Source organism: Onychostoma macrolepis, chromosome 22 (assembly GCF_012432095.1).
Source record: "Onychostoma macrolepis isolate SWU-2019 chromosome 22, ASM1243209v1, whole genome shotgun sequence".
Lineage (NCBI taxonomy): Eukaryota > Metazoa > Chordata > Actinopteri > Cypriniformes > Cyprinidae > Onychostoma > Onychostoma macrolepis.
In genome coordinates, this window is record NC_081176.1 from 18,227,100 (window position 1) to 18,249,738 (window position 22,639).

A 22,639-nucleotide genomic window follows, 5' to 3' on the forward strand; every position below is an offset into this window, starting at 1 on the left:
CATGGAGCCCCAGTCCGAGGGAGATTGACAGTCATGTTTAGCTTCTTCCATTTTCTAATGATTGCTCCAACAGTGGACCTTTTTCACCAAGCTGCTTGGCAATTTCCCGTAGCCCTTTCCAGCCTTGTGGAGGTGTACAATTTTGTCTCTAGTGTCTTTGGACAGCTCTTTGGTCTTGACCATGTTAGTAGTTGATTCTTACTAATTGTATGGGGTGGACAGGTGTCTTTATGCAGCTGACGACCTCAAACAGGTGCATCTAATTTAGGATAATAAATGGAGTGGAGGTGGACATTTTAAAGGCAGACTAACAGGTCTTTGAGGGTCAGAATTCTAGCTGATAGACAGATGTTCAAATACTTATTTGCAGCTGTATCATACAAATAAATAGTTAAAAATCATACATTGTGATTTTTGGATTTTTTTTTAGATTATGTCTCTCACAGTGGACATGCACCTACGATGACAATTTCAGACCCTCCATGATTTCTAAGTGGGAGAACTTGCAAAATAGCAGGGTGTTCAAATACTTATTTTCCTCACTGTATATATAAAAATACACGCACATACATGCATTTAATTTAAGAAAACGTTGTGTTTATATAGTAAATATATTTATATATAATGTACATTGTAAATGCGTAAATATTTTCAAAATATATACTGTGTGTGTCTTGTGTGTGTGTGTGTGTGTGTGTGTGTGTGTGTGTATGTATGTGTATGTATGTATGTGTATGTATGTGTATGTATGTATGTGTATGTATGTATGTGTATGTATGTATGTGTATGTATATATATATATATATATATATATATATATATATATATATATATATATATATATATATATATATATATATATATATACATATATATACATATATATACACACACACACACACACACATAAATATACACAGCACACACATTACATAAACAAAAACTTTTATTTTGGATGCAATTAATCTCGATTAATCGTTGCCTAGCACTAGTATTTTTATATTTACACATAAGAGTAAATTATTCAGTTGCATTCTCCAAGTCAATCATTAAATTATGCAATTATTAAAACAATTTAAATAAAATGTATTTAAAAAAAAAATAATAACATCATATATTGTGTAATATTGTTATATATTATTTTTTCTTTGTTATGTGAACGTTCGAGTAAACATTAAGGTAACGTTCCATTCTATCATTTTTCAAATGTTACAGGAAAGTTACTTTTGAATGTTTCCTGAACAATCTGACAAGTAGACTAAAGACTATTGTTAGAGAATCTGGAGAAAAAAAAAAAGAAAAAAAAAGTATAAATTACATTTTTGTGCTAATGTTTTGATAACGTTATAAACTAGATAACCAGAATTTTATATATAAAAAGTGTTATTTCTCTATTTTACCACTGCAATTTTTTTTATATATAAAAATGTTTACGTAAAATATTGCTGTTTATTAGCAGGTATTTTTGTATTTGTTCATATAAAAGAAAACTATTCAATGATACACACACACACACACAGTGTTGGGGAAAGTTACTTTTAAAAGTAATGCATAACAATGTTGTGTTACTCCCTAAAAAAAAAAAAGGAACTAATTGCTTAAGTGAAGAAACTGCAGTTGAACTGAAGTAACTGCAGTTACTTTTTTTGGGGGGGGGGAAGATTTATTTTTTTAATTTTTGCCTTTTTATTAGGATAGGAAAGTATATATTGACAGGAAACGAGGTGGGAGGGAGAGGGGGAAAAGGATCGGGAAAGGTCCGCACTGGTACACTGCCCACAAGGCTAGCGACACCAACAACTGCCGTTACTTATTTGAAAAATTAAGTCATATTTTCTTGTAAATTAAAAAGTAATGGATTACTTTACTAGTTATTTGGGGAAAAAGTAATCTGATTACGTTACTTGTAATGCATTACCCACCAACATATATATACACACACACAGTTCAAATCACCCAGCCCTAGTCCAGAGATTGTTAAAAAGTGCTTTTCAACATGGTTTGAACAATACTAGAAAGTAGTGGGTATGCACTTGGTCCAAAAATACATGGCTGTGACCCGATAGGTGCTGGTTTGGAGAGAGTGATAGAGTAGTAGGTAGGTGATATGACCCTGGATATCTGATTACATAAACAGCAGGGAATGAGTCGCTTGAAACCAACAGCACGGAGCAACCAACTTGGTTCCTTGCATTTATGGCTCTCTGTTTCAGAGCATAGGGTAATCACAGAGAGGAAAGAAGGCCACCAGGGAACTGGGAGGACATGAAATAGAGGGGGAGAGAAAGAAATAAGGAATAAGTTATACGAAAGAGTTGGAAATAAAGAGTCAACAAAGAGTAAGAGGTAGACGAGTGAGAGAATAAGCAGAGAGAAGAAAGAAATGAAAAGTGTAGAAGATTGGAGAAAAGCTGATTAGAGGGAGGTCAGGCTCACCTCTTGAGGTTGGTTGATGAAGATGAAGAGCGGCCAATTCGTTTGGCAGAGGCAGAGACGGAGGAGGATGGTGGGACTTTAGAGGATTTGAGGGGGGAGATGGAGCCCTGGCCAGTGGCTGCTGCTTTCACTCGACTGTAAAACACACAAACACAGAAACTAAATCAGCTGGTAACACAAAAACCCAGTGAATTTAAAAACAGACCCAGATTGCTTATTCAAAATAATGACAAAATGTAAATGTTAACAGCAGTTTCTTCATTGCATGCGCAAATATATACACACAGCTCAATAAAAAAAAAAATATATATAAAAAAAAAATTGTAAAAATAATTAATATTTGTATATTATAAATTAAACTACAAATGTATTATGTGAGAAATCCAATTAATAAATTAAAGTTATAGGTTTATATACATATGAAACTAAACTAAAACTTGAACTCATACCTATACTAACTGTAAAGAACAGTGTAGAACTGATTGAAAAATTATAAAATATTATATAATAAATTTAAAAATGCTGAATATATTCAATATTTCCATAAACAATTATTTAATAATAAACTACTTATTTGTATATTATAAATTACTATATATATTTGAGTTTTTTTATTCAAAATGGATATAAATAACAGATAGACAGTTCACAGAAAAATATAAACAATTCACAAAAAGTGTTTAAATTATTAAAAAAATAAAAGTAATTTGTTAATAATCTATATCCATAGCTCCATTACACGCATAACATTACATTTAAAAATTCAATACCACAGGTCTAGGTTGGTCTTAATAAATTTGTAAAAGCAAGGCAGATTTCAGTGAGATTTCATTTAAGGGAAGTTGGTGAGTTTGTTCATTTGAAGTTAAAAGAAAGCAAAAGTAGGTCTGACGTTATTTAAAAGAGAACTGAATAACAAGATACTGTGATCTGGGCAGCTGCCGTAAATCTGACTACTAAGATATCACTTGATCAACAAAATCCACTCCCAAATACCAGCTTCAGTGAAAAGTGCCAGACTGTCTGTTCATAATGACTGAAACTTCCCATTCTTAAAAACATTTCTAAGAGCCAAACACATCTGCCGGGAATTGAATCATTTAGGAGAAAGTAAAAAATAAAAAAATATCTGGAACTCCCTTTTGCTACATTCTGTACAAGAATGGAACCAGGGCATTACATTTAGTCTTTGTTTGAAGAAAAAGAAAACAGGAAAAAGAAACGGGGGGGAAAGTTACAGGCGAGGATCCAAAATTACTGAAATTTAGCCAAATGGCGCTGTGGTCTAGTAATTAGTGCAAATGCTCCATATACATGGAACCTTTTTGCTCATATAGGAATTCTAATTGAGTTTTCTCTTTAGCTTCGGTATCAGTTTTTTATTCAGGTCTTCATTCTTCAGTGCTCTTTTCTCTATTGGTTGCCCTCCCTAATGCTAATCACAATCTCCCACACAGAGGAGTTTTTGGAGTGGGTGAAAAAGAAGGAACTTTGACTCACTCCTCTTTAATCTCAGTGAAATAACTGACAAGAGATATTTGATGAAGGGTTTTTGTTAACAATAGCATGTTTTTTTAGAATAAAAATAAAAAAGGACTGATGCAAATTACTAATTAATCTCAAATTAAAAAAAAAAAAAAATCAAATACAGAGCTCAGGTTTTTAGAAGAACTCTAGAGTTAATTAAAAAAATTACATTTCATATACAATTTTTAAATTCTGAACACTCTTTCTCTCTGTATATACAGTGGGTATGGAAAGTATTCAGACCCCCTTAAATTTTTCACTCTGTTATATTGCAGCCATTTGCTAAAATCATTCAAGTTCATTTTTTTTCCTCAATGTACACACAGCACCCCATATTGACAGAAAAACACAGAATTGTTGACATTTTTGCAGATTTATTAAAAAAGAAAAACTGAAATATCACATGGTCCTAAGTATTCAGACCCCTTTGCTCAGTATTTAGTAGAAGCACGCTTTTGATCGAATACAGCCATGAGTCTTTTTGGGAAAGATGCAACAAGTTTTTCACACCTGGATTTGGGGATCCTCTGCCATTCCTCCTTGCAGATCCTCTCCAGTTCTGTCAGGTTGGATGGTAAACGTTGGTTAACAGCCATTTTTAGGTCTCTCCAGAGATGCTCAATTGGGTTTAAGTCAGGGCTCTGGTTGGGCCATTCAAGAACAGTCACGGAGTTGTTGTGAAGCCACTCCTTCGTTATTTTAGCTGTGTGCTTAGGGTCATTGTCTTGTTGGAAGGTAAACCTTCGGCCCAGTCTGAGGTCCTGAGCACTCTGGAGAAGGTTTTCGTCCAGGATATCCCTGTACTTGGCCGCATTCATCTTTCCCTCGATTGCAACCAGTCGTCCTGTCCCTGCATCTGAAAAACACCCCCACAGCATGATACTGCCACCACCATGCTTCACTGTTGGGACTGTATTGGACAGGTGATGAGCAGTGCCTGGTTTTCTCCACACATACCGCTTAGAATTAAGGCCAAAAAGTTCTATCTTGGTCTCATCAGACCAGAGAATCTTATTCAGGTGTTTTTTAGCAAACTCCATGCGGACTTTCATGTGTCTTGCACTGAGGAGAGGCTTCCGTCGGGCCACTCTGCCATAAAGCCCCGACTGGTGGAGGGCTGCAGTGATGGTTGACTTTCTACAACTTTCTCCCATCTCCCGACTGCATCTCTGGAGCTCAGCCACAGTGATCTTTGGGTTCTTCTTTACCTCTCTCACCAAGGCTCTTCTCCCCGATAGCTCAGTTTGGCCGGACGGCCAGCTCTAGGAAGGGTTCTGGTCGTCCCAAACGTCTTCCATTTAAGGATTATGGAGGCCACTGTGCTCTTAGGAACCTTAAGTGAAGCAGAAATTTTTTTGTAACCTTGGCCAGATCTGTGCCTTGCCACAATTCTGTCTCTGAGCTCTTCAGGCAGTTCCTTTGACCTCATGATTCTCATTTGCTCTGACATGCACTGTGAGCTGTAAGGTCTTATATAGACAGGTGTGTGGCTTTCCTAATCAAGTCCAATCAGTATAATCAAACACAGCTGGACTCAAATGAAGGTGTAGAACCATCTCAAGCATGATCAGAAGAAATGGACAGCACCTGAGTTAAATATATGAGTGTCACAGAAAAGGGTCTGAATACTTAGGACCATGTGATATTTCAGTTTTTCTTTTTTAATAAATTTTTTAATAAAAATGTCAACAATTCTGTGTTTTTCTGTCAATATGGGGTGCTGTGTGTACATTGAGGAAAAAAAATGAACAAATGATTTTAGCAAATGGCTGCAATATAACAAAGAGTGAAAAATTTAAGGGGGTCTGAATACTTTCCGTACCCACTGTGTGTGTGTGTGTGTGTGTGTGTGTGTGTGTATGTGTGTATGTGTGTATGTCTGTCTATATATATATATATATATATATAACTATTATCAAAAGTATTTCTAAATAAATACAACAAAACATTTTTGTACACATCTTGCGACCACATGAAGTATTATGACAAAATGCATTATGAAGAAGAATTGGACCTGTTCTGCAGCTGCATTAGAGCTAACATTAGCATCATGCTTCATAAGACAATTTCTGAGATAGTACACTTTTACTCAGAACTCACTTCGAGTGTTTGTAATAACTTCCTTTTTCGATCACATGTGGAATTTGGTCGTTTACTGTTGTTAAAATATGCTATTTATAGCCTTTTATATCACTGCACAAATTAGCATTTCAGATGTACACACACAGACCTTTCTTATCTTATATAATCTATAGTGGCTGTTGTCATGTTTATTTCTGCTGTGTAAAAGCCTTAACATGTGCTCTGCTGAAACTCACGTTGTTTGTGATGTTACACCCGCCTCTCCGTTCTTAAGTTGCCAGGGATACATTCCAAGTATAATACACATTAGTAATAGGATCTTTTTAAATTTTTATGTGTCTATATACACTTTGAGCGGCCGCGGTACATTAAAAAAGTAGCCCAAAAAAACGCAACCCACGGCTCTGTAATTTTTCCCGCGACTGTATTTTCAAAGTAGCCCACTTGTGCCGTTACCCTGGCAACGCTGGTTCGCTGTACCATCATCACACAATGATAGATAACCTTCCGAGCTGCGATGACGGCAAGAAGTTGGGGTCAAACCTTATCAAACAATTAATCTGCGTTAAAAAAATATTAACGCGTTAAATTTTTTTGATTAATTGCACGCGTTAGCATTGACACTCCTTATATATATATATATATATATAGTAAGGAAGTAATTTATTTTGTTTCCGGTTAATTGGTAATTTGCACATGCTTTATAATAATTTGCAAGATAGACCTTTTCTGTGTTTTATTGGACAATAAAATGTTTTATTTTTTTAATTAAAAAAAACTATTTTATATAAATCTGAAATATATAATACCTAATAAATTACTCCTCATCTATAACACTCTGTACAAAAAAAAAAAAAAAAAAAGTTAAAAATTAAACTGAGCTCATTTGCGCTCTCCATCAGCTAAACACAAAACAAACAAATTTGCCAAGAGCTCATCCTTCATTCTTGTGAGAAGGAGCTGCGACAGGAAGAGTAGGAGGGCCAGTTATGTCCGAGAGGCCTCTTCAACTCGCCGCTCTTCATGGGAAATTAATTAACAACTGCGCATTTGCTCACAAGAGGGTGTTTCATTTACATCTGGGTTAAACGTGCTAAAACGGGGTCTGTTCAAATTATTGACGACATCATCATGCACACGAGGATGCGGCGTCCTGTTCTCATCGAGCGGTACTTGAAGATCTTGTTTTATTAGCGTTGTGTGTAAGGAGGGGCTGAAAATGAAGATATACGCCGGGGTATCATTTGTCTTTGAGTGGCTGAAGTACGTAAAACGGAAAGCTCAAGTAGGCTGTGTTTGTTCCTTGGGCTATTTTTGTAAACTTGGAGAGGTCCGAGGTAAAACAGCCAGTGTAGTGAGCCAGCAGCTTACGCAAAGCATTTATTTTTTTAAATGAAGTTCCTTTATAAAGGTTAAATAAGATTTCATACGTCAAAAACAGGCCTCATGACCATTTTCCAGCTTTAAACAGGTGGTTGTGCTACTGTACCTTTAGGTCTTCGTTTTATGTAAATGACCTCTGTTATGGCCTTTAAAGAGAAACTTGGAAGAAAAAGTTACCTGAGAGGCTGAGATGCAGACCTAGTGTGTATCTTCATGTCCTCGAGTCTGTTGGAAGAACATTGAGATGACACTGGGTTCAAGTACACACTGCATGATTACATAATACATACACTGTATCTAAAAACCAGTTGAAAATGGAGCCAAATTTAATGATTGTGTCCCAAATGATACGTACTACATACTGTTTTTGAAAGAAATTAGTATTTAGCATGCATACTGTGCACATTTTAGTATGTACTCATTACCCAGATTAGCTACTACATTTGCTAAACTGTGCAGTACACAAGCAGAGCACACTGTGTGGAATACTACATCCCACAATGCAATCTGCTGAACTTTATCTTCAGTTTATAATATGATAAATCAATAAACCACAATTTTTAATTGCCTTTTACAAATGATTTGTGTACAGAAGAGACATTTCTAGAATAATCATATTTCTGCAGTAACATGAGGATGCTAGTTGCACACAACTTTGTGTGTTATAACCTGTGTTGATAACGATAATTAGACGATAGTTTGCTGAGTGTGTTATTGTGCTGATATCTTAAGGACTACCGTGGACAGCTGACTCCTAAAGTTTTTTCATATTCTGTGTGGTGGTCAGTTCACAGCAGTCATAAAATTTATTTTAAATTTAACTTAAATTAAATTAAGTTTAAATAGATTTTTACCTTTTATGGGCATTTTTACCTTTATAAAGCCTTTTTTTTTTTTTTAAAGTGTGTATCATCTTTTGAGTCAAAATCTTACATTTATTTAGTCAATTAGTATAAGACGACATTTGGGCTGTTACCAAACAAATGAAATCAGTGTCCACAAAATTCATCTTTGCAATGCAGAGGAAACACAGAAGCTGCATTTGAAGTGGAATAGATCTATTTACCCACTGTTTAATGCAGCTCTGAGGGACATGGAATGCTTTAACCTGCAGTTACAAATGAATAAATAATGTTGATACATAAAACGTTGAATACTGATATTTGAAGTTATTTAAAAAAAAAAAAAAAACTTTAAAATGTGAAATTAAACCCGCCAGTAGGTGGCATCAAGTCACTGTTAATAAGAGAGCCATTGCGATTGAACCAAATCATTTAAACGGTTGATTCATTCACGAAAAAAGCACCGTCATGTTGCTCAGAGACGCAAAAAAGTTCTGTGTTTGGAGTTATTTTTGTTGGTGAAATAGAGCAAAAACAGGCAATATGGTGTCTAAAACGTAAGTCTCTTAATTATTATCTTCTTAATTATTGAACTGTTATAAAATCACATTTGTAATCATGATGATTTTTGGAGCAAAAAAAAAAAAAAAGGCACTCGATCTTCGTGTGATATTGTTTAAGTATATGAAATGATATAAATATAAACATTTTCTGCCTCCATATCTTGAATTTTCTGATCATTCTCCATGCATTTTAATACTGAATCATGCAGTGAAAGAACGCACTCGCACGTGCACTAGTCTAATACTTGACGACTTAATGTATGCGTGCACGGTGTCTTTTGTTTGATTTTTGCAATATACTCAATGTCAAATCGCACATCGTATTATTATTACTGATATAGCCTATGTGAAGGTTGATGTTACGTAATAATCTGTTAATGAAACAAAATATATTTACTGTGCACAAAATGTTTATTTTAAGTATGCATTACATACCCAGATTATCTAGTACAAATCTAAATTGCTAAACTGTGCAGTATATAAACCACAATTTTTAATTGCCATACAAAAACTACTTTAATGAGTCCATGTTTAAAATACTTTGCAAACTAATTTTTTCTAAAAATAGCACAGTATACATATACACTTCATAGCATGCAATAAGCAGTATGTTTCAAACCAAGCATTTAAAAAATGTTTAAATAAATTAATATGCACACCGTGTAAACTATATGCATTTTTAGTACAATGCATTTGAGCAGACTTCCAAATGTTACAACATGTCTGTACCAAGCTGATTAAAAATGCAGGGGGAAAAAAAATATTTTTAAAACTGGAAGCAAGTTGCTGAATTAACACAAAAAGTAAGGTCATGTTATACCAATTTAATGTTTTGCATACTATTTTCACATAAACAGTACACACTATTAATTCTACACTACATAGTATGCAAATTCAGGACTCTTAAAACAAGCAATATAAAAGGAGAAAGCAGAATGTTTCTCGAGGGTTCGCCCATCCTGAGGTACAGGGAAAGCATCTCTCCAAGACGCCATGTTACTATGCCAACCAGCTCTGCGCCTGGTACATCAGCGCTGTGTTCTTTTGTATTTATTTCAGCTCAGTGTATTGCATTTAAGAGTGGACTGGAAACACTAACCTTTGCCTGCCGTCATTTAGCTCTTCACTGAGCTAAAAGCTAATGGAAGTTGAAAGAGTCGTAATAAAAGGCTTCATTCATGAACGGAAGGAAAGAAGTGACATTTATGTAATGTGACTCATTACGTTGCATATATGGAGACCTGAATAGAAGATGCGATATTGGTCTTGGACCAGCTTTGCTTTGCTTTTTATGTCCAGGTTGAGATTCAGGCCCAGAATAGAATACTGCATCACAAAATGCCTTTGAACGCAATTTATAATGCAACAAGTATGAATTGCATTCTCAGTGTGGCCACAGGGGGCGCTACTGCAGGCTTCGTTATAGTTAAACCGATTAATGATTTGTTTTTTCCTTCAGAAGATCAAGGGAATGGCGTCTTACCTTATGGCTCCGGTGGTCGCAGACCTCGGTTGCCGCCGACCCTTTAAGGCACGCAGTTTGTCTCCTTGCGTCATACAGAGATCGTTCTCTGCGTAATCGTTCTGTTGAGAGTTAGAGAACATCGTTTATATAAAAGGTTTCATAATTGTTAGAGATGTTCCGATACCCTTTTTCCCTTCCCGATACCGATTCCGATACCTAGGCTCAGGGTATCGGCCGATACCGAGTACTGATCCGATACCTGGGTGTGTATCTGGTTATACAGCTGTATGTACTACTAGCCCTGTATGAATTGATACAATTATTTTATGGTGTGCTTCACCATATACTGACTGATAGATAGATAGATAGATAGATAGATAGATAGATAGATAGATAGATAGTCTGGCGAGTAAACAAAAAAATATAATATATAATGTTTGGAAAATGGCACATCTTTTTAAATATCTAAAAGTACACTCTTAACATCAGTCAGTCAAGCATTATAAATATATTATGATAATCAAGTATTATTTAATGATATAACTTTAGCAATTAGAATTAAAACTTGGTAACCATGTATGAATACATATTAGTCATTTTAACTGAACTTAAGACTGGTGGTGGTGCTTTTTTGGTCATTCAGTGTTTCTGTAAAAATGGGGGACTATCAGTAATACTGATAAAGATAATCATACTATGAATTCTACTAAGAACAATATAAAACGCACTAAGGATTTACGAGCTGATGGATTCATGAATATTAATCAGGTTGTTTGCGTTAAACTCAAAATGATTTGCTGAAATCAAAACAGGGAGGATAATAGGTGAGCGCCAGCCAACGAGATTGTCGTTATGATTAGCTCCGCCTACTACTGGAGAACCCAGCAGTTCTTAAAAGCTGAAGAATTCCAAAGGAACTCCGTTATTTTGACAGGAAAATACAACAAGGAATATCGTTTATATACCATGCAGAATTGATGCGCTACATGTAAGACTCTCTCTCTCTCTCTCTCTCTCTCTCTCTCTCTCTGTGTGAGGAAAAAGCAAAGCGACGCAAGTCGTGCACTTCACACTAGAGCTTACGGCACGCCAAATACAGGTGCGCTGCGCATTCATTCAGATGAACTGATAAATAGTCCAGATCGCTTAACGGAGAGTGAAACTCTGAAGCGCTCAGTCAGTGTTCGGAGGATGACAATATATCTGTGCTAAACTTATACATAGCCTCCAACTCACACACTGGCGAGTAAAATCTGAGCATTTATTAGTCAGTGGCTAATATTACACATTATTTAGTCGCATATGCGAGTGATTTATTGGCAATGTGCTAGCACGTTTGTATTTCTTCTTCGCTGCTCTAAATAGTGGTTGCTTGTGGCAACACAGCACAACTTCCTGTGTTTTCATTCTGAGCAGCGAAGAATTGATTTCGATTTGCAGCGTTAAGCAAAGCTAGTGCGCATAACTATGGGTGTTTCTCAAACGGAAGGCTGCATCCTACAAAGGTTGCATATCTCGGCTGAAGGCCATCTCAATCGGAAGGATCCTTGGAAGACAGCCTTCGTTTCGCGTCCTTCTTTCAGCTGAATTTGAAGGATGCATGGGATGTATCCTCCGCAACCTTCAATCACCCACAATCCTTTGTACCCATTCCATTTCATGAAAATAAACTGACGAAAAACGAGTCCGTACTGAGCTTGTCTGAATTTATTATGAAATCTAAGACAAAAATAATGTTTTCGGACATGAAAGGATACATGTTATCTTTTGTTTTGGTGTAAATTACTTACTAAACGCTAAACTGCCAATAATTTATGCCACAGGGAGATCATAGATGGCGGTTTTTCATTGTATTGCATTAATAGAAAGCCAAATAATATAAAGATTTGTAATACAAAGGTTTTTTTCCAAAAGCAAGTTTTATTAGTGTTTTTGTGCCGTGACGGTAAGGGCGGGAACATATGTGACGTAGCCACGCGCACTTACTAGAGCGTCTCATTCTAGCGTTTATATGCCGATGAGGAGTCTAGCCTACAAGACTCTGAAGGACTGAACTAGGAAGGATCCAGCCTTCCGTTTGCGAAACACCCTATAGGTCTTGTTTAAGAAAATGGTATCGGATCGTACATGGGTTCAAGTACTCGCCGATACCGATGCCAGAATTTTTTGTGGTATCGGTGGAATTTCCGATACTAGTATCGGAATCGGAACAACCCTAATAATTGTATACACATTGTATACACAAGGTTATACTCTTCTCAGTCAGATTTCAAAATGAATAAACTAGTCAAGTAATAAATTTAGTAGTATAATATTAATATTAAAGTTACACCCAATATTGAAGTCATAAAACATTTTTATTTTAAATTTTTATATCATATTTTAAATGTATAGTGGTTACCTCTCCAACATCATACTCTGTGTCAGATTTTGAAAATATTAAACTGTCGAGTAGCATTAAATTACAGTTATTAATTCTGACCGATATTCCTAAATATTTTCGTGATTATTTTCTTTATATTATACTTTTTTACTCAATGGATATAGTGGTTACGACTAGGGGTGGGTGAAATAGCCTCAAAATTATATCACGATATTTCAAGAATATTTGCAATAATGATATTTATGACGATACACAAAAAAATATGGAACAACATTTTATTGGTGACTGCAGCTGGCAGGCAGCAGCATTTATTAGTGCAAACAACCTTTTCCAATGAGCTACTGTCATTGATGACAGACTACTTAATTCGAAGAGTAAATCTAGTATATAACAAATAACTTTGTATTGTATCTGTTTTAATGTACTTTTAAAGTTTGGATCACATTAAAAGCGTAGTTTGTTCATTAGTAAATTATTTTCATGTAATATCCAGCCCCTTCACAGTCACTCACAGCCGTTTGCACGTGTTTTGCGCATGAGCCGCACGCACCCCAAAATTAAACTGCTTAATCGACCATCGATAGCTTTAATCGGTTGCATCTCTTATCGACAATTAATCAATCGCCGATTAATCGTTGACATCCCTAGTGTGAACATTATAATAAATGTATTAATAGAGCGGTTGTAATTATCATCATTATTATTGTTTTTTTTATTTTATTTAACAGAACAACAGTAATATTACAATACTAATATTTATGAATGTTGATGGAGCTTTTATTTTGACGGAAACACGCAGGAAGTCCTCAGTGCTTTTTGTTGACAGCAGCAGATTTATAAATTATTCCCATTACTAATTTGGGAAGATGCACGTATCACATTGTCACATGCCTTGTAAAAAAAATCATAAAAGTGTTACTGAGCAACTGACGAATAACAGTTTCAGCGCAGATTTCCCTCGCGGTTTGGACTTTGAACCCTGGCTAACGAGACAGCGCCGTGAGCTCCTGCAGCGCTGTTTGAATGCAATTCATGCGTGTATTAGAAAACATAACGTTCTGCAGTGTATTTAATTGTTTGAGGCCATTTCGCGATTTTAATCATCATACAGTAACCAGCCACAACCACCGCTTCTCATGGAAGACATGCGATGCAGTGCTAAACGGTCTCTCGCTGTCGGTGCTTGTAATGATTTTTGCGTCTTTCTCGGACAGTTTTAAATGTTTCCACACTGCCGTCATGTTTGCTGCATTAGTGCACGCCTCTATTTGATCGTGTCACGTCATTGTTCGGTACAATTTATCTGGTCTTTTTGCCATTTTCAGCCGAATAATTTCGGCTGCCGAACAATCGGTGCATCCCTATTAAATACGTCATCAAGTCGCTATATCATTGATATCACGATGTGACACTTTTTTTTTTAAATCATGTAAAAATTTATACCGGTATTATTGTGGACGGTATGATATGGCACACCCCTAGTTACGACCAACTCCAACATCATGCTCTCTTTCTCCATCAGGAATCAAAAATAATAAAATAGATTTAAAGTAGTAAAATATCAATATAAAAATTTTGGCCAATATCGCTAAGGCGATAAATATTTATTTATTAATTTTATTTATATTAGATTTTTATTTTCGGTAGTTACGTCCCTCTTCAATATTACACTTTTTCTGTGTCCGGTTTCAAAAACATGAAACTATTCAGTATTAAAATAACAATATTTAAATTCTAGCCGACATATTTTTTCAGGTGATAAATATTTTCATGTTTCATGGCTAATAACCGCTAAATTGCCGACATTAAAATTCTGCATTATTTTGTCTATTTCCACAATGAGCATCTCATGCATATAAAATTCATTTGATTTCATTTTATTTATTTAGACAAAATTAAGCACTAATTTAACATTTGAACACTAAAAACTACATTAGTTGTTGAATTTGGGTATCACAACATAATCTTTGCTGTTTTCATACTGTACATTTAAATCTAAATGTAAAAAATAGAGGAAATGTGCAAGTAATTAAATATCCATTATCAATCACTGTGATCTATTAAAAATACCTAAAATATTGGCCGATAATTGATCTGGTACTGTTATATTGTGCATTCCTTATTTTAAATTAAAAACAAAAATAAAAATCGACCCAGCAGGCCTCACCTCCTCCATACGGTCCAAGCTGTGTGATTTAAAGATGGAGGTGTTGATGGAGAGGTTGTCCATACTGGAGATGAGGTGGGGCACAGATCTGTCCTCATACTGCCGCTGCTTGGAGCGGTGAATATCTCCATGCGCCCAGAGACTCGCCTGCTTCCTGTACAGGTACATAGAGTATAGTTCCCAATCAATGTCCTGTGTGTATCTTGTTTTGCACAAATAATTCAGCCGTATGGGAAGAAGTCTGGACCATTCATTCAATGCCAATGCCAGATAACGGATACTTTGTATCCAGCACGCAGGAATGGAATCTCACACTTCTCACAATGGCCTAAGGAGGAAAATATGCCTAAAGATAACATTCATTTGTCCCGCGGTGGGCATTCTCTTGCTGCGGCCCGCAGCATCGTGTCAGCCCAACAAAACACTTGAGATTAGCTTCAACTGACCTTCACATGACCAGTGCACTGTTTTAACTCAAACATGACAGAGGTGAACCATGGTCTGGTTATATGGCGCACGCAAGGCCTTATTGATACACAAACACTGAATCAGACTCAACGCACCCTCCTTTTCCCAAGCCAGAGTTGGATGATTCAGCCAAATCTGGAACATCTGCTGAACTTTCTGATCTGCTTAGCGAAGGAGTGCACTCTCAAAAAACCCTCTAACGCTTTTGACAATACATGACTCTGAGCCAAACTTAGAGCACTTGTCGAAATTATGTAAACGTAATGAACAATAAAAAGAGGAAAAAAGCCTCAGGAAGGTGTTAAGAGCCCAAAACTGGTGCATTGTGGGTAATTTTCGGGACTTACTCTTCTAGGTAATGTTGCTGGGGTCCAATAATAGAGCCGGGTCTGCAGATGCGGATCCAAGCGATGGCTTCGGCAGCCGTGAAGCGGTAGTGCTTCATCAGGTAGCAGCCAATCAGAGTCCCCGTCCGGCCTAAACCCGCTGTGATTGGTTGAAAAAAGGTCATAGGTGTTTAAAATGAATGTATTATTATGTAAAATTATCTATTAAAAACTAACTGCTCTTAATAACAAATTTTTGGGGGCTCATTGGTGCAATTCTAAGGTATCTTAAATGGTTAGTTCACCCAAAAATGAAAATCATTCAAATTCTACTCAACCTCATGTCATTCCAAACCCGTAAAAAAAAGGAAGATAGCAAGGACATCGTTAAAATAGTCCATGTGACATCAGTGGTTCAACCGTAATGTTATGAAGCTACGAGAATAATTTTGTGCGCAAAGAAAACAAAAATAACTTTATTCAACAATTTCTTCTCTTCTGCCTTTGACGCACATGGTACTTTCGTGACTGAAACGGAAGAGAAGAAATCGTAGAATAAAGTCGTTAATTTTTTTTCTTTGCGCACAAAAAGCATTCTCATAGATTCATAACATTACGGTTGAACCACTGATGTCACATGAACTATTTTACTGATGCTCTTACTACCTTTCTGGGTCTTGAACGTGTCAGTTGTGTTGCTGTCTATGGAGGGTCAGAAAGCTCTCAGATTTCATCAAAAATATCCTAATTTGTGTTCTGGAGATGAACGAAGGTCTTGCGGGTTTGGAACGACATGAGGGTGAGTAATTAATGACAGATATTTAGTTTTTGGGTAAACTATCCCTTTAAAGGCCACATTACCATAACACTGATGAACGTTTTGGTTCGCTTTGAGTCTGACCTCAAGAACAGAGCATTGTAATGTTTAATGCTACATAAAAACAAAGCCATTTTGACAATTATCCTTTTTTTTGCGTAAAATAAGTGGGTCAATGAGGCGACGCTGTCATTTGCGTGGCTGTATTTCCATGTCTTTGATTTAAGTGGCGTCTCACCCTTGCAGTGCACGGCCACCGCTCCATCCGTGCTCTCGCAGACGTGCAGGAAGCGGCGGGTGATGACTTCGCTGGGCGTGCTGCCGTCCACGAAGAACAGGTCGTAATGGTCGAAACCGGCATCTGTGAAGCGCTTGGCTTCGTAGATCTTCTTGTTGAGGCGTACTATGGTGGTGACGTTGTGCTTGCGGAAATATGGAAAATAAGCCTCAGGGGCATGTAGAGGGTAACCTGCCACACACGAGAGCAGGAATAACATAAAATAACATGAATAACATACAATTTATCTATATACGTATGGTCACACTATTTTAAAGGTCCAATTCTCACTATAACAAACCATTAACTATGACTTTTGGCTCAATAAACTCCTAATTTGCTGCTTATTAATAGTTAGTAAAATATTTTAGGTATTGGCTAGGATTAGGAATGTAGAATATAGTCATGCAGAATATGTGCTTTATAAGTACTAATAAACAGCCAATATGTTAATAATAAACATGCTAACAGGCAACTAGTTAATAGTGAGAACTGGTCCCAATACTAAAGTGTTACCATATATATATATATATATATATAGAGAGAGAGAGAGAGAGAGAGAGAGAGAGATTGCATATTAAGATATAATAGGGAATTACTTCAACACATATGTTTTTAAATATGTTAATTTAAAATGACAGTCTATATTAAATGACATATATCCATATTTATTATTAACAATAAGGGAGATAATTTGATGAATGTTTTAAAATATAAATGTAATATTTATATATATATATATATATATATATATATATATATATATATATATATATATATATATATATATATATATATATATAAATAAAATTAAATATCTAATAATATAGGAAGCAATACTTCTATATTTCTTTAAAATTGCATATTTAAAATGTCAATAAATTTCAATTAAATAAATAATTCCAATATTTACATAATTATGGAAAATAATTATATAAATTTATTAAATATCTATATTTAAAATTAAATTTTTGAATTAAAAGAGTGTGTGTGTATATATATATATATATATATATATATATAATTAAAATATATTTCCCATATTTACACATAACATGGGAAATAATAAAATAAAAAATATATTCTATATACAATACATTTTCCCATTAACCTGTCACAAAAAGGAAGTACATCCATACATGTGCAATAAAAAAAATAAGGACTTAAATCCCTATGAGCCCTTACTGAACCATTTGCTCTTAAAAACTACTTTAACCATGATATCTAATATGTTGCACTCTCTACTTCTGTGTGTGTGTGTGTGTGTGTGTGTGTGAATCTGAGATGTTTGTGTTTATTAAACAAGGGTGCCCTCTACTGTCACATAAGTGTATTACATTAAACACCATGTCTGAGAAAAATGCATAAATTAATTCAACATTCGGCTATGAGATGGCAAGCAGCCTTACCGTTCTCTATTTTACTCTTCGGATGCGGCCCACTGAAAGCGAGAAGTTTGCCCGGGACGATCCAGTTCAGATCTCCGTTCTCGACCCGCTGGAAGGACGAAAAAAAACAGAATTAAAAAGAGATGGAAAATGAATAAAGATTAAGGGAGCAAGAAAAAGAAAAAAAAAACAGAATTGAGCCAAGGAGGTTTGTATTGCAGCCAATGGAGAATGTTTTATAATTGGCGAGTTGTGCTGTCGTAACCCCTTCAAAGCAGAGGGCACAGCGGGTGACGGATTACCACAAGCTGAAAAATTTACATAACACTAAAGGACAACTCAATTGAATGTTCATTTGGCGTGAATTGTTCCAGTGATTGTCTAAATAACAGGCGAGATTATAACACGTAGGCGACGTATAATCGCGTTGACTTCAGCGAGCTGTACACGATGTGTTCGATTTAAATCAAATTGAACGAGCAGAGACTATCATTAGGTTAAAATGTCTTTGGTTCCTGGTAGAATAAACACGATTATGTAACCGGCTTGAGGAGCAATGAATGTAATTCTAGGCAAAAACATTGCATGCTGGTTCGCCTAATGAGCGCAAGCATGTCACATTTCATAACGAGGGGGCATCATTACCTCGTAATGTTCGTACTCGTTCACGTCGAACGTCTCGAAGTTCAAGAATCCGTGCTGGAGGGCCTGAAAAACAGTTTAGAAACATTAGTCATATGCTAACTGCAAAAATGTTCATTCGTATGGTGGATTTCACCTGAAAGTCACAAAAAAATCCTTTATCCGTCTGGCTGTTAACCAATTAGTCAGTGTAATGGGGCTGAAGCGGCCTGTCTGGTGCTCAGTGAAGAGCTGCGGGGGAAGACGATTAAGGAAAAGGCACATGAGTCGATAAGCCGTGGCAGAGAGCGATGAAGGCCACGTCTAATGGAGTGTCGGGTTTCTGCTTTTCACAGACATGTCTGGCTCTGACAGAACTGGTTGAAAGTGTACAAAGTGATGTTTTTGTTTTGCTGACTCTTATTCACTTACCTGATATGGCAGTAGCGTTGGACTTTATACTGTACTGATACTTTATTCTGCTATGCAAAAGGCAGTAAAAACACTAAAATTGACTGACATTGGGTCTCTTTAATTATGTCACTATTAATTGTTATGTTTAGCTCATCTGTGTTCAGATTTAGAGGAAAAAAAATTAAGAGACAAATTAAGTTCTCTTCAGTTTCAGTGTAGTTACAGCTATATATATATATATATATATATATATCTATCTAGATCTATCTAGATCTATCTAGATCTCTCTCTCTCTAAAAATAAATAAAAGAAAGTGTATATAAATTATTATTATACTATTGTTTAAAAGAATGTTGTTGTTTTTTTATAATTATAATAACTAATTAAATAATTTTTTTTTTTTTTTTTAAACCATGGACAAATCTCTCAGAATGACCATGAGTTACCATATTTGAAGAGTGGGATTAGTCTAGTCTAGTCCTTAAAATGACGGCTATCATAAGGCGAGACTATTGTAGTCTATGTTTATTTTGTGCACTTATCAGAAGCAGTACGGAAACAGACGACAGAGACTGTCACTGCAACCATCCAACCTTAAAACATGCTGTCCTGAGCTGCAGGGTTGCACCCGTCAGTCAAAACCTAATCAAGGCTGATAGAGGGCACAGCGGGTGAGTGATTATCACAAGCTGGCAAAGTTACATCACTCTAATGGACCAATCAGCTGAGAGTGTTCAGGTATAAAACTTTACAAACAAGTCACACTGAAGTCCACACGTGCAGACATACAACTGGCGGCTGTGTCTGTTTACTCCATCTGGATAAAGCGACAGATGTGTGTGCATCTGATACAGCGAGTCGTCTCGCTCTCAGGCTGTGGTTATATAACCGTTCCTGGTCAGGTTTAATCGAATGAGCCCTCCCCTCCGCTGCTGACTGGACGAAGAGCTTACAGCAGAAATCCTCTTCTGCAGTGTCAACGGACGGTGTGGATGAGCTGCGCTTAATTACCGCCAATATGGCCTAAATCTCCAGTCTCCTCATTTTACCCTTGCAATGGTAATGGTGGAGCCTAGTGGTTAAAGATCTGGGCTGGTAATCCAGCAATCTTCACTGTGTCCTTGATCGAGACACTTAACCCTGGGATGCAGGATTGTCGCTGTAGTAGCATATTAGAAGTCACTTCAGGTAAAAAGCTTAAAACAAGAAAACGTGGTTAGCTTACAAAAAAAGTAGCCTAAACAATTTCAAAATGGCTATCGGTGTGTTTTAGAGGGAGTAATAACATAATACCTCATAACGTGATTTTATTTTAAACTGTATGTGTAATAAGTTGTAAAGTTGTAAATGTTTATCGTAATTGCGACACTTTCTCACGGTGCGACATCTCTGCTACATTGTTTCTGACAGTTTGCAACTTACTCCTTACAATTGCGTTTTCATCTCCTACAATGTGACTATCCAAAACTGCAACATTGCGAGCTATAGTCACTTTTGCGAGAAAAGTTAAAATTGCTTTTCGTAATCCCAAATTTCTCACAATGTGACACTTTACAATTGCTACATTGTTTCTAACCATTTCCAGCATTTTCCTCATAATTGCAACTTCATCTTTTTTCATAAACAAAAACTCTCTCGAAATTGCAACTATTTCTCACAATGTGACATCTGAAGTTCGCAACTTTTTCCCTATTGCAACTTTATTTTTCACACAATGTGACTATCCAAAAATTGTGATACTGTGGGAGATAGTCATAATTGCGAGAAGTTATAATTGTTTATCTTAATTACGACTTTTTCCTTACAATGTGACACTATAGTTTCTTACAATTTGCAACATTTTACTCAATTGAAACTTATCTTGGACAAACTGACTTGAACTCAATATCATTTTTTGGAGATGGTAACTATTGTGAGAACAGTTATAAATTGTTTGTCGTAATTCAATCTTCTCACTGCTATATTGTTTTGGACAATTTGCAACGCTTTCCACAGTTGCGATTCCATATCTCACAATGGGACTTCATATCCAAATATTACATTAGTGAGTTCACAATTACGAGAAACACACAATTATGAATCATCATTAAATGAAACAAGTTCGCACTTATGAGGAAAAGTAACGGTTTCTCGAAATTGCAAATACCTCTCACAATGTGGCATATGACTGTTTCTGACAATTTGCAACTGATTACTCATAATTGCAGCTTCATGTCAAAAAATGTGAATATTCCAAAAATTGTGATATTGCATGATACAGTCAATTGTAAGCTGTAATTTCTAATAATTTGCGATGTTTTCCCTATAATTGTCATTTCATCTTACACAATGTGACTTTGAATCAAAAAAATAAAAATAAATAGCAATTTTGTCACAATTAAATAAAATTCAACGTGACTAATATGGAATTGAAGTCGTAATTACAAGAAACAAATTTGCAATGGAAAAAGTCACAAATTGTGAGTTACAAAGTCACATTGTAAAATATAAAATCGCAATTACAAGAAACAGATAAATTCGCAACTGTCTTCTGATAAAAATGAGGTAAATTTGGATTTCATATTAAAAGATTTTTCTCTGTGGAGTTTGAACCTACAACATTTTGGTTACCAGCCCAGATGTTTAACCATTAGGCAAACCCAAAAACAAAAGAACTGCTCTCATGTTGACAAATCGGGCATTAACTCCTCTTTAGGAGCTTGGAGAGAGGCAGCAGTGGTGATTTGATCATTAACAGGTTTCAGTGTTTATCACACTCACAGATGCCGTGTGTGACTCATGCAATTAAGGAGCTGTTAAAACAAGCTGTTAATTAGAGCCAGAGGGGAGGCACTGATAAAACTGTCACATACGGCTGTCTCAAAGCAACAACTACCATCTTAACAGCAAAGCACAGGAGGGCCCAAGTCTTAAAAACGTAACATTTGAAAAAGAATGTTTTAAAGACAGAAAAATACACTACAGCTAAAAAAAAAAAAAAAAAAATTTTTTAAATATTTTTAAAATTCTTGAATTTTATTTACATTTTTTTAAATAAAAATCGTAATATTTTTTAAATACTTAAACTGAATTTAGTCGATCAATTTGTTGACCATCTTGCCCGCTCCTACTAAAAACCTGAGTGCTGTGATCTAATAAACAATAGTAAAGGAGGGATGGGTATGCTGTCGGAGGATGCTGCTGTTTTTCTTTGACGTAGGCTGATTAAAAAGAGTGTTTAAGTAGAGTGAGGGAAGTTTTTTTTTAATGACGACAAGCATTTGGGAATGCACTCAAGAATGTAAGCTGTCCGTGTTTAACAAGTCTTTCTGGCAGATCAAGCTGAAGACACATTGATACCTGCAGATGTGTTTGGCTGTTGCTGAGATACTTGCACAATAGACGCGACTGACAAACACTATTTACCTGCCAACTAGTTTGACAACTTCAAGTAAAAGAACTGAATAGAAACACATTCTTAAGCTAAAATGTTTGATTTAA

At 35.8% G+C, this 22,639-nt stretch overlaps 1 protein-coding gene across 5 annotated transcripts in view; it reads right to left on the minus strand.

Moving 5' to 3' along the window:
• Window positions 1–22,639, minus strand: part of cdc14ab (cell division cycle 14Ab) — a 51,603-nt gene that overhangs the window by 9,102 nt on the left and 19,862 nt on the right. For 4 of the 5 annotated variants that reach the window (XM_058760173.1, XM_058760175.1, XM_058760171.1 and 1 more), the window contains 8 exons: window positions 18,770–18,832; window positions 18,146–18,233; window positions 16,698–16,928; window positions 15,664–15,802; window positions 14,849–15,002; window positions 10,317–10,417; window positions 7,606–7,653; window positions 2,437–2,571 (listed from right to left, as the gene is read on the minus strand). In XM_058760173.1, the coding sequence (XP_058616156.1) occupies window positions 2,437–2,571; window positions 7,606–7,653; window positions 10,317–10,417; window positions 14,849–15,002; window positions 15,664–15,802; window positions 16,698–16,928; window positions 18,146–18,233; window positions 18,770–18,832 (959 nt within the window). Of the gene's footprint in view, window positions 1–907; window positions 2,256–2,436; window positions 2,572–7,605; window positions 7,654–10,316; window positions 10,418–14,848; window positions 15,003–15,663; window positions 15,803–16,697; window positions 16,929–18,145; window positions 18,234–18,769; window positions 18,833–22,639 lie in introns of those variants that run through there. The other variant, XM_058760174.1, reaches the window with a different exon arrangement.